Below are 12,347 nucleotides of genomic sequence, written 5' to 3' on the forward strand. Positions count from 1 at the left end.
CTTTGACTTTCCTCCTGCAGATCCTGTTGTCATATTGCTGCATGGGTTATATGAGAATTTCATGTCTATTTCCCTATATCCTAATGATTATAACAGCTCCAATTCACACAAAGTGTTTCTAATGACACCCATGTCACTAGTGATTATTTCATTGCATATACCAGTACTATTTATCTGCTTTTTGTGTGGCTTCATTTATGCCTTTTTCCAGGCTTATGCATCTTAGTTTATTGCATCAGGATTAAAAACTGCATTTTATAGGAAAGTAATACTGCATTCTTCTTTGACTTTCCTCCTGCAGATCCTGTTGTCATATTGCTGCATGGGTTATATGAGAATTTCATGTCTATTTCCCTATATCCTAATGATTATAACAGCTCCAATTCACACAAAGTGTTTCTAATGACACCCATGTCACTAGTGATTATTTCATTGCATATACCAGTACTATTTATTTGTATCTACAATTATCTTTGACATATTTTCTGTTCCTTACACCAGTACCAATGTACACATATATATAAAAAAAAAAAAAAAAAAAAAAAAAAAAATTTCTTGATCCGTGTTTCCTTATCCATTTGTATCTATACGGACGGGTAATTTTTATCACCCGTTCCTAATAACTACAGCCTAATTGATCTCCATTTTCCTTTTTAGGGTTTTTTCATAAATCTATATATCTTCGTTTTTTTCATAAATCTATATATCTTCCTTTTTCGTGGACTCTCATTTGTGATCCAGGGACACAATACCACCGGTGTGGGACTTGATGTCTCCTGCCTAACACAAAAAGCAGATCCACACTGTATCTATAAGACCCAGCTAATTATCCCCCCCTATATAGGTGCACTCTCATTGGACGTCTGACCAAATCCTTCTACTATCAAACCACACTGCTAATGCCCGATCTCGTCCGATCTTGGAAGCGAAACAGTGTGGGCTGAGTTAGTACCTGAGGTGGAGACTCACAGGGAATACTCAGTGTTGTAGAACATCAATCATTGCATATGATGTGTGGTATGTGACTCCAACAGCAGCATCACCATTTGTTCCTATCCTTTTCTTTCTTTACCCTGGTATATCCTTTGATTTGTTTCTATTATTACTCATTGCCATAATAGCTGTTATTCCTTCATTAGGATTATGACAGAATCTAAAATCAATTGACTTAATTGATCTCATTAACACAGATCATCTGTACTGGCCGGGTGAGAAAGGGTTTATGACTTGCAGTGTCTCTACCCCTCTCCATCTCATTTCCTGAGGCAGGACCAGAACATTTTTATCTGGGATCATTCACATCTCCTCAACCAGGGGCAATTATATTCTTAATATTTCCAAATAAATTTTGTTTTATCTGCTGACTAATCAACCTAGTGTTATTCATTCTAGTTATTTAACTACCATTAATGAGTGCGCCCACACAAGAGCCTTCTTCTTTCTCCCTTTTGTTTATGCATAGTTTTTTGTTGAGGCGGGACGCCATCATGTCCACCTTTGGTTTTTCCCAACGGTTTACAATCATGTGGAAGACTTCTGGATGAAGTCCCCACTCTCCCGGGTGGAGGTCGTGTCTGCTGAGGAAGTCTGCTTCCCAGTTGTCCACTCCCGGAATGAACACTGCTGACAGTGCTATCACATGATTTTCCGCCCAGCGAAGAATCCTTGCAGCTTCTGCCATTGCCCTCCTGCTTCTCGTGCCGCCCTGTCTGTTTACGTGGGCGACTGCCGTGATGTTGTCCGACTGGATCAACACCGGCTGACCCTGAAGCAGAGGTCTTGCTTGGCTTAGAGCATTGTAAATGGCCCTTAGTTCCAGGATATTTATGTGAAGTGACGTTTCCAGGCTTGACCACAAGCCCTGGAAATTTTTTCCCTGTGTGACTGCTCCCCAGCCTCTCAGGCTGGCATCCGTGGTCACCAGGATCCAGTCCTGAATGCCGAATCTGCGGCCCTCTAGAAGATGAGCACTCTGCAACCACCACAGGAGAGACACTCTTGTCCTTGGGGACAGGGTTATCCGCTGATGCATGTGAAGATGCGATCCGGACCATTTGTCCAGCAGATCCCACTGAAATGTTCTTGCGTGGAATCTGCCGAATGGAATCGCTTCGTAGGAAGCCACCATTTTTCCCAGGACCCTTGTGCATTGATGCACTGAGACCCGGTCTGGTTTCAGGAGGTTTCTGACTAACTCGGATAACTCCCTGGCTTTTTCTTCCGGAAGAAACACCTTTTTCTGGACTGTGTCCAGAATCATCCCTAGGAACAGCAGACGTGTCGTCGGAATCAGCTGTGATTTTGGGATATTTAGAATCCACCCGTGCTGTCGTAACACTACTTGAGATAGTGCTACTCCGACTACTAACCGTTCCTTGGATCTTGCCCTTATCAGGAGATCGTCCAAGTAAGGGATAATTAAGACGCCTTCTCTTCGAAGAAGTATCATCATTTCGGCCATTACCTTGGTAAAGACCCGGGGTGCCGTGGACAATCCAAACGGCAGCGTCTGAAACTGATAGTGACAGTTCTGTACCACAAACCTGAGGTACCCTTGGTGAGAAGGGTAAATTGGGACATGGAGGTAAGCATCCTTGATGTCCAGAGACACCATATAGTCCCCTTCTTCCAGGTTCGCGATCACTGCTCTGAGTGACTCCATCTTGAACTTGAACCTTTGTATGTAAGTGTTCAAAGATTTCAGATTTAAAATAGGTCTCACCGAGCCGTCCGGCTTCGGTACCACAAACAGCGTTGAATAATACCCCTTGCCCTGTTGCAGGAGGGGTACCTTGATTATCACCTGCTGAGAATACAGCTTGTGAATGGCCTCCAATACCGCCTCCCTGTCGGAGGGAGACGTCGGTAAAGCAGACTTTAGGAACCGGCGAGGGGGAGGTGTCTCGAATTCCAATTTGTACCCCTGAGATACCACCTGAAGGACCCAGGGGTCTACCTGCGAATGAGCCCACTGCGCGCTGAAATTCTTGAGACGTGCCCCCACCGTGCCTAAATCCGCTTGTAAAGCCCCAGCGTCATGCTGAGGACTTGGCAGAAGCGGAAGAGGGCTTCTGTTCTTGGGGATTTGTTGTCTGTTGCAGCCTTTTTCCCCTTCCTCTGCCCCGGGGCAGAAATGAGGTGCCTTTCGCTCGCTTGCCCTTATGGGGACGAAAGGACTGCGCCTGATAATACGGCGTCTTCTTATGTTGAGAGGCGACCTGGGGTAAAAATGTGGATTTCCCAGCTGTTGCCGTGGCCACCAGATCTGACAGACCTACCCCAAATGACTCCTCCCCTTTATAAGGCAATACTTCCATATGCCGTTTGGAATCCGCATCACCTGACCACTGTCGCGTCCATAACCCTCTTCTGGCAGAAATGGACAGCGCACTTACTCTTGATGCCTGTCGGCAAATATCCCGCTGTGCATCACGCATATATAGAAATGCATCTTTTAAATGCTCTATAGTCAGTAATATACTGTCCCTGTCTAGGGTATCAATATTTTCAGTCAGGGAATCCGACCAAGCCAAACCAGCACTGCACATCCAGGCTGAGGCGATTGCCGGTCGCAGTATAACACCAGTATGTGTGTAAATACATTTTAGGATACCTTCCTGCTTTCTATCAGCAGGATCCTTAAGGGCGGCCGTCTCAGGAGAGGGTAGAGCCACCTGTTTTGATAAGCGTGTGAGTGCTTTATCCACCCTAGGGGGTGTTTCCCAACGCGCCCTAATCTCTGGCGGGAAAGGATATAATGCCAATAATTTTTTAGGAATTATCAGTTTTTTATCGGGGGAAACCCACGCTTCATCACACACCTCATTTAATTCCTCAGATTCAGGAAAAACTACAGGTAGTTTTTTCTCACCGAACATAATACCCTTTTTAGTGGTATTAGTATTATCAGAAATATGTAAAACATTTTTCATTGCCTCAATCATGTAACGTGTGGCCCTACTGGAAGTCACGTTTGTCTCTTCCCCGTCGACACTGGAGTCAGTATCCGTGTCGACGTCTGTATCTACCATCTGAGGTAACGGGCGTTTTAGAGCCCCTGATGGCTTTTGAGACGCCTGGACAGGCACAAGCTGAGTAGCCGGCTGTCTTATGTCGTCAACTGTTTTTTGCAAAGAGCTGACACTGTCACGTAATTCCTTCCATAAGATCATCCACTCAGGTGTCGACTCCCTAGGGGGTGACATCTCTATTATAGGCAATTGCCCCGCCTCCACATCATTTTCCTCCTCATACATGTCGACACAACGTACCGACACACAGCACACACACAGGGAATGCTCTGACAGAGGACAGGACCCCACTAGCCCTTTGGGGAGACAGAGGGAGAGTATGCCAGCACACACCAGAGCGCTATATATATACAGGGATAACCTTAAATAAGTGTTTTTCCCCCTTATAGCTGCTATTTGTAATTATTACGCCAATTAGTGCCCCCCTCTCTTTTTTACCCTGTTTCTGTAGTGCAGGACTGCAGGGGAGAGTCAGGGAGACGTCCTTTCAGCGGAGCTGTGAAGGAAAATGACGCCTGTGTGCTGAGGAGATAGGCTCCGCCCCCTTCTCGGCGGCCTTTTCTCCCGCTTTTATGTGGAATCTGGCAGGGGTTAAAATTCATCCATATAGCCCTGGGGGCTATATGTGATGTATTTTCGCCAGCCAAGGTGTTTCTATTGCTGCTCAGGGCGCCCCCCCCTAGCGCCCTGCACCCTCAGTGACCGGAGTGTGAAGTGTGCTGAGGAGCAATGGCGCACAGCTGCAGTGCTGTGCGCTACCTTGTTGAAGACAGGATGTCTTCTGCCGCCGATTTTCCGGACCTCTTCTTGCTTCTGGCTCTGTAAGGGGGCCGGCGGCGCGGCTCTGGGACCGGACTCCGAGGCTGGGCCTGTGTTCGGTCCCTCTGGAGCTAATGGTGTCCAGTAGCCTAAGAAGCCCAATCCACTCTGCACGCAGGTGAGTTCGCTTCTTCTCCCCTTAGTCCCTCGATGCAGTGAGCCTGTTGCCAGCAGGACTCACTGAAAATAAAAAACCTAAAACTAAACTTTCACTAAGAGCTCAGGAGAGCCCCTAGTGTGCACCCTTCTCGGTCGGGCACAAAAATCTAACTGAGGCTTGGAGGAGGGTCATGGGCGGAGGAGCCAGTGCACACCAGATAGTCCTAAAGCTTTACTTTTGTGCCCAGTCTCCTGCGGAGCCGCTATTCCCCATGGTCCTTACGGAGTTCCCAGCATCCACTAGGACGTCAGAGAAAATATGTTATGTGTACTGTACATAATGTAGGTATAAAGACAATGTTTGGTAAATACCACATACACACTGGCGTTTCTATAATGGGTCCAATGGGTGCAATGGGTGCGGTGCACACGGGCCCCTGGGAAAATGCGCGGTAGCCAAATTGGTCTCCGGAACATGGCGGGCGCCATGTTTCCGGAGACCTGCGCATGCGCAGTAGACTCCGGCACAGTGCCGGAGTCTACAGCGCCATGCAGATGAGGGGGCCCACCCGGAGGTGCACACGGGCCCCCTCCTCTGTAGAAACGCCCCTGCACATACACAGTGTGTGTGTTGGGAGATTATTTCTCATATATATATATCAGTATACAGCCCCTTCCCCTATATAACATCACATACACAGTGTGCGCACTGGGGACTTATCCCTCATAACAGTATATGGTATTACCCTCTCACCAGCTTCATTGTCCCCGCACACTGCACACTACAGACTCTCACTCTGCACCAGCACCAGAAACAGCAACCACCATGTTCCTTCCTGGCCGCGCAAGGCATGCCGGGAGTTGTAGTCTCCCCACAGCACTGCCGTGACGTCACGGTAACGCGTACCCTCCGCAGTCTATCGTGCCAGATACACATATGCCCCACAGTGCCAGATATGCCCCATAATGCTGGATATACATATGCTCCACAGTGCCATTTATACATATGCCCCACAGTGCCAGATATGCGCCACAATGCCAGATATACATATGCCCCACAGTGCCATATATACATATGCCCCCAGTGACAGATATGCCCCACAATGGCAGTAATACATATGGCCCACCCACCCCACCCCAGCCCTCCCTCCCGCTGCTCACCCGCTGCTGCTGTGTCAGGGTCGGGGAACAGAGAGGAGAGCGGAGTGCGGGCCCATCCCTCAGTGTTGATCAGTCAGACTCTGGTGGTCTCCGGCCGCGGCTCCTGATTGGCTGCTGGTCCGCGAGCTCTGATTGGCTAACGAACCAGTGCTCAGTTGAGAAGATACACGCCGCGGCCGGAGACCAAAGTCTGACTGAGCATCGCTAAGGGACGGGACCGCGTTGCTCTCTCCTCTCCTTCCCTGACACAGCAGTGGACTGGGAAGGGGAGGAGGAGCACATCAGCGGCTTTTACCGTAATAGCTGCTAACAGCGGCTATGGGGTGTGTGAGTGGCGGGCCGCAGGTACAGCGTAGATTTTTAACGGTACGCCATACTCTAGGTACCGCCAGACTTGCAGGCCTGGTCTCTCCTATCCAGATCTGTGACTCTATGACTCAGAGCTTCTAGCCACATCCAGCGTTAGCAAATGAGTCATAGAGTCACATATCTGGACACATATATATGAGATATATTAAAGAGCAACACAATTTGCTACGTTATATAAGAAACTGTGAATACATAAATATATATATATTTATTTATCTATGCACACACATATATATATATATATATATATATATATGTATATTTCTCCTTCCCTCCCCACACATTTCCTTCTGTGTCTCCCTCTCTCCTTCCTCCCACACACCCCACAGTCTCTCCCCAATGACTCCATGCTGCATTCCCAGCTTTCCCACTCCATCCCAAAGCCCTGTATCCCCTCACCCAGCCACTCTTACCCTGGGGAGAGACTCACCTGCGCTGCACTCCCCAGTATCCAGACCTGAACACCGCACTGCAGGTACCATGCGGCCTTCACACCTCACCAGAAGAGGCCGGCGCAAGGGCACGGAAATCCTGGCCAGCAGAGCTGCTGCCATGTCCTGTAACTGCCTGCAACAGAGCTGGACCCAGAAGAGGGGGCGCACACTTGCGCCGCACAGTCACTGTGTGTGAGAGGCTCCGGTCACTCTGAGGCTGCGCACACACCGCCTATACCTCGCTACCCTATTTGGACATGACGGATTACATCCCTGTTGGGCACTAAGTGGTGTATCCTCTGGTCCTTGGGGCCCGGTACAGGTGTACCCTTTGACCCCATCATGGCCGGCCTTGCTCCCACCATCATCCTCAGGCTGAATCACACAATTTGCGCAACACCTGAACTGCCGTCTATTCAGTGGGGAGAAATGCTGCGTTCCTGGCGTTCTAAATGTGGATTATTGACTACATTAAATTGAAAATAAGCCCCCCTCCCAAAAATACTGAGAACAACTGTGGGACATTTTGGAAAAGCAAAACATAAAACTTGATCCATGAGCATTTTGGTCGGAAATACAGAAGTGAGCAGCTAGAACCAAAGACATAGATGACTGCCGACGGTCTATATAAGCGTGATACACACAGCAAAAGATAGAACTAGGAGGCTCTTTCAACATGGATTGCTAAATTACAAAATCACACATCGGCCGATCATTGTAGTCTGCGCGTGTGCTGCGAACGCATTGCACGTGCCTGAAAGCTGCATTGCGATTGGGCATTCCCAAGCTCGGTGAGATGCGATCGCAAAGTGATTGACAGGTAGTGACCATTTGTGGGAGGCAACATGGCATTTGTAGGGAGTGGTTGGAAAAACGGAGGCGTGTCATGGGCGTTTTCGGGTCGTATATCAGACGTCAGCTGCGATTGCCTGCGATTAAGAACATGGCACCAGTGCGACTGCATCTGCATTATTCTGAGTAGGCATTGGTCAACCGTAACTGTCAACGGTACTCGGGTTCTGCGTATGGATCGCAATTCTGCGAATGCATACGAAGAGTTGCGATCGCATCGGTGGGACGTCTTTTACCATTTCAGAGTGGCTCTACGATTTCAGTCTCAATAGAAATCCATGCTGAATCTGCCCCTAGGAAAGCTAATTAGTGCTAACACACAAAACCAGTATAAAAAGAATACAAAAGTGATTAAATAAAAAAAACGGCAAAAACTATAAAACCTCTGCTAGAACTACACGGAAGAGATATCTGCCGCGGCTTCAACAACGCTGAATGGATGATTAATAAATAGCAATCTGTGCCAGTTCCACAAGCCCAAGCTTTTCTAATTGGATATAACAAATTAATTTTTTTTACAGCTTTTCCTTTTTCTTTTTCTTTCTTCCTTTTAATAGATTTTTAAAGAACACCTTTCACTCCCCCTCTGCTTTCGTACCCCACCTGTCAATAAGCAATCAGTCTGCGCTGCCTACGGCTGAAGAATGCAAATTAGACCCTTGTCAAGACTTGGAGAGTCGTCCTGGAGACCGTTAAGCCGATCAGATCATTTGATTAATCAGGGACATGCCTTAAAAAACACGCAGACAGTACAAAGATCAGTTCTATTGTAATGTAACTGCTTGGCAGAGGCATGCCTATACCCCTTCGTGGCCTATATGCGGCTCTTGGCAGATACCTCAGATTATTTGGTATGCGTCCAGCCAGATCATAAGCAGCAAAAAAAGTTTAAAGGTAACGTCACACAAACAATTACAATGCAGGAATATAACCTCATTGCTTATACCCCTTTCACATCGCAAAAATAACCCGGTATCTTGACAGGTCGACACGGGTCAGTGTGCGATGTGAAAGGGGCCTTGGAGAATTTGCATGTCGCCTGACCCGGTAATTCAACCCCCGGTAATAAGAAGGGTTATTCTCGGGTTGAATACCGGGTCAGGCGCAGTGTGAATGGGTTTCCGTGTCGATGCGACCCGGTACCCATTCACAGTATAGGGAGAGGCGGTGCAGAGATGAGCTCATCTCCCAGCGCCGCCTCCACCCCCATCCTCGCTGCATATTGCCGGGTCGGACAGCCAGCGAAAGAGGTAGCAGAGTCTCCAATGCTGGATCCCGCCCGGGAAGGACCCGTTTCCAATTCCCGGGTGGGATCCAGCATTGGAGATGTGAAAGGGGTACTAGTCGCTAATCCACTGATACAAATTAAGGAGTAATACCTTGTCGTCCTACGACACTACTTCCCAGGCTCCATTCATGACTATGGGCCTAATTCAAGGTTGATTGCAAAACAACATTTTCCTCTAATGGGCAAAACCATGTGCACTGCAGGGGAGGCAGATATAACATTTGCAGAGAGAGTTAGATTTGGGTGGGGTGTGTTCAAACTCAAATCTAAATTGCAGTGTAAAAATAAAGCAGACAGTATTTACCCTGCACAGAAACAAAATAACTCACCCAAATCTAACTCTCTCTGCACATGTTATATCTGCCCCCCCCCCCCCCCCCCCCTGCAGTGCACATGGTTTTGCCCAGTAGAGAAAGATTTTGCTTTTGCGATCAGGTCTGAATTAGGCCCCATGTATCAGGGCATTAGCAATTCAGGCCAGCTTGCATTTATTCTGTACTGGGAGCCAGTGAGGGCGCTGAGGTATGAGGCACTGATGATATGAGAATTGATGTGGGGGGAGAGGCTACATTCTCAGGAATATTTGGTAAGGTCTCCATACTGTGTGGGTGATGGGTAGGAATGGGCAAAACACGTGTAAAATATGCCCGGCAGACATAAAGGCCCCATGCACATTGGCTGCAGGTTGGCTGGTGCCAATATTAATGATTGCATTATAAGACGTGGACTGTTCTGTAATTGCAGAGAGCTGAATGCATGGGCAGTCTGTGGCGTTGCTGATGCGCTGACCGTAAGTCAATTTTGCGCATGGCGCATGTTCTGGAACCAGAGATATGCAGCTAAGGGGTAATGCAGAGTGGTACGTAACGCAAATGCAACTCCACTAGTGACTAAAGGGATGTAGCTGGGCATTCTGACATCAGCTGGGCTCAGAGAGGGCATGGATCTGCAGGCTATGCAGAATTGCGTATGCCTGTTCTCAGTGGGTTCTCTGCACAGGGGATACAGTAGGACTGATGCAGGTGCACACTGATGATGAACTTATGAAATCTAGAGTACGTATAGGGGTGGTGCGGATGCAGAAATGTGCCCATCACACGGGCAAAGATAAACATTTAGTACCACAAACACAACTAAGACTGACTTGCCTGAGCCCCTATGTGCTAGACTAGAGCTGCTCTCTGCCATCAGATAAATGTTAATGATTTGCCGGAATCTGAATCCTGCAACATTTACTAATACCCCTTTTCCACTAGCTCAAAAAACACGGGTAAATGCACGGGGGCGCGCATTTACCCGTGTTTTTGGCAAGTGGAAAAGGGTCAACCCGGATCAAGTGACCCGTGAATCCTACCCGGCTATTTACCTGGGTAGGACACGGGAATGATCCGGGTAGGGTGTAGTGTAAACGGGAGCCGTGTCGATGCGACACGGCTCCCGTTTACACTGTATGGATGGGCGGCGCTGGGAGATCATGTGATCTCCCTGCGCCGCCCCTGCCGTGTAGCTAGAAGCGTCACCAACCCGGCATATGCCGGGTTGTGACTGCTGATGGGAAAGGGACCGAGCACGGGTCGCAGCAGGGGGCAGCTCCCGTGTCAGGCTCCCGGCTGCGACCCGTGCTCGTAGGTGTAAAAGGGGTATAAGTGTCCAGCGTCATCCCTCTGCCAGGCAATGTTGTTTGTTTGTTTGTTTGTTTGTGGGTCCTTAGATACAACTGGGAGCTACACTGTGGATAAACTGGAACTGGCAAACCAGGGACACTTGTAAAGGGCCCTACTCACTTGGCGATGTGCCGCCGAGGTGCCCGACGGCGGATACGGCCGACGAGCGACCCGGCGGCGGGGGGGCAGTGACGGGGGGAGTAAAGTTTCTTCACTCCCCCCGTCACCCGGCTGCATTGAAGTGCAGGCAAATATGGACGAGATCGTCCATATTGGCCTGCATGCACAGCCGACGGGAGACCAGCGATGAACGAGCGCGGGGACGCGCATCGTTCATCGCAGGAGTCTCCACACTGAAAGATATGAACGAGATCGATCATATCTTTCAGAATATCGCCAAGTGTGTAGGGCCTATAACTCTACTGACGTGAGAGCGGGTTCAGTTATGGTCCAGCATTGTAGCAATGTACTTTGTTAGAAAGGCATGCACATAGTGCACACATGATCGATACATGTAGACACCTATATAAATGGCACTTGTGTGTAGGCCACAGCACCTATAGCACTACTGTGTAAATGTGTAAAGCACACATAATTGACAGTGTGTCATGTATGTTTTTATATATATATATATATATATATATATACACATGACACTGAGTGCTGTTGTGTACAGCAATGGCTATATATATATATATATATATATATATATATATATATAAAACGCTAGTGTGTACATCATCTGCTATATTTGTCACTGGCATGTAAAGTGCATATATAGATACATATATGTATATAGATTGATAGAAATCAATATATATGGCATTAGTGTGTGAAGCACCGAACTGTATGACACTAGTGTGTACAGAACCTATATATGACGCTAGTGTGTACAGCACTTGCTATATACTGTACAGCACTAGCATGTAAAGCTCATATATATATATATATATATAGAGCACTAGTGGGTAAGGCACCTACATATATGGCACTAGTGTATACATATACTGGTGTGTGTGTGTGTGTGTGTGTGTGTGTGTGTGTGTGTGTGTGTGTGTGTGTGTATATATATATAAAGCACTAGTGTGTAGCGCACCTATATACATGACACTACTAGTGTGTACAGCATCTGCTATATAGGACACTATCATGTACAGCACATATACAGTATATGAGACATATATGATTGCCGGTCCCCTTACCTCCTTGGTGCTCAGGTTACCCCGCACATATTTGGCTGCACAGATCCGCAGGGAGCCGAGGAAGAGCAGGAACAGCCCGGGGCCCGCTGGGGGCCCCATCACCGGAACCTGCGGTCGGGGGAGACTGGCCCGGCAGGCAGCCTGAGACACCGCAGCACCGGCGTGAACCAGTACCGGAGATCCGGAGGCCAATGCCCTGGCGGGTACGGCAGCCACCGGTCACTGCTGCAGACCTGGCTCCGATGTAGGGACAGCACCAACTCCAAGACGCACTCGCAGCATCACCGGGAAGGCGGTACCGGGAGCACCGAGCAGAGCGCACTCAGCGCAGGCACAGGACACGGGGACGAGCACTGCGGAGACATCGGATACAGAAGGGGATCTGTAGTGTGTGTGTGTGTACAGAAAGGGGGATATGTATCATGTGT

At 48.4% G+C, this 12,347-nt stretch overlaps 1 protein-coding gene across 1 annotated transcript in view; it reads right to left on the reverse strand.

Annotated features, from left to right (window-relative positions):
• Positions 1–12,294, reverse strand: part of TMEM145 (transmembrane protein 145) — a 205,396-nt gene extending 193,102 nt beyond the window's left edge. The window contains exon 1 of the mRNA XM_063942336.1: positions 11,920–12,294. Within this exon, the coding sequence (XP_063798406.1) occupies positions 11,920–12,018 (99 nt within the window). The 5' untranslated portion in view covers positions 12,019–12,294. The remainder of the gene's footprint in view (positions 1–11,919) is intronic.
• Between the last annotated feature and the right edge of the window lie 53 nt (positions 12,295–12,347).

Source organism: Pseudophryne corroboree, chromosome 10 (genome assembly GCF_028390025.1).
Source record: "Pseudophryne corroboree isolate aPseCor3 chromosome 10, aPseCor3.hap2, whole genome shotgun sequence".
Classification (NCBI taxonomy): Eukaryota; Metazoa; Chordata; class Amphibia; order Anura; family Myobatrachidae; genus Pseudophryne; species Pseudophryne corroboree.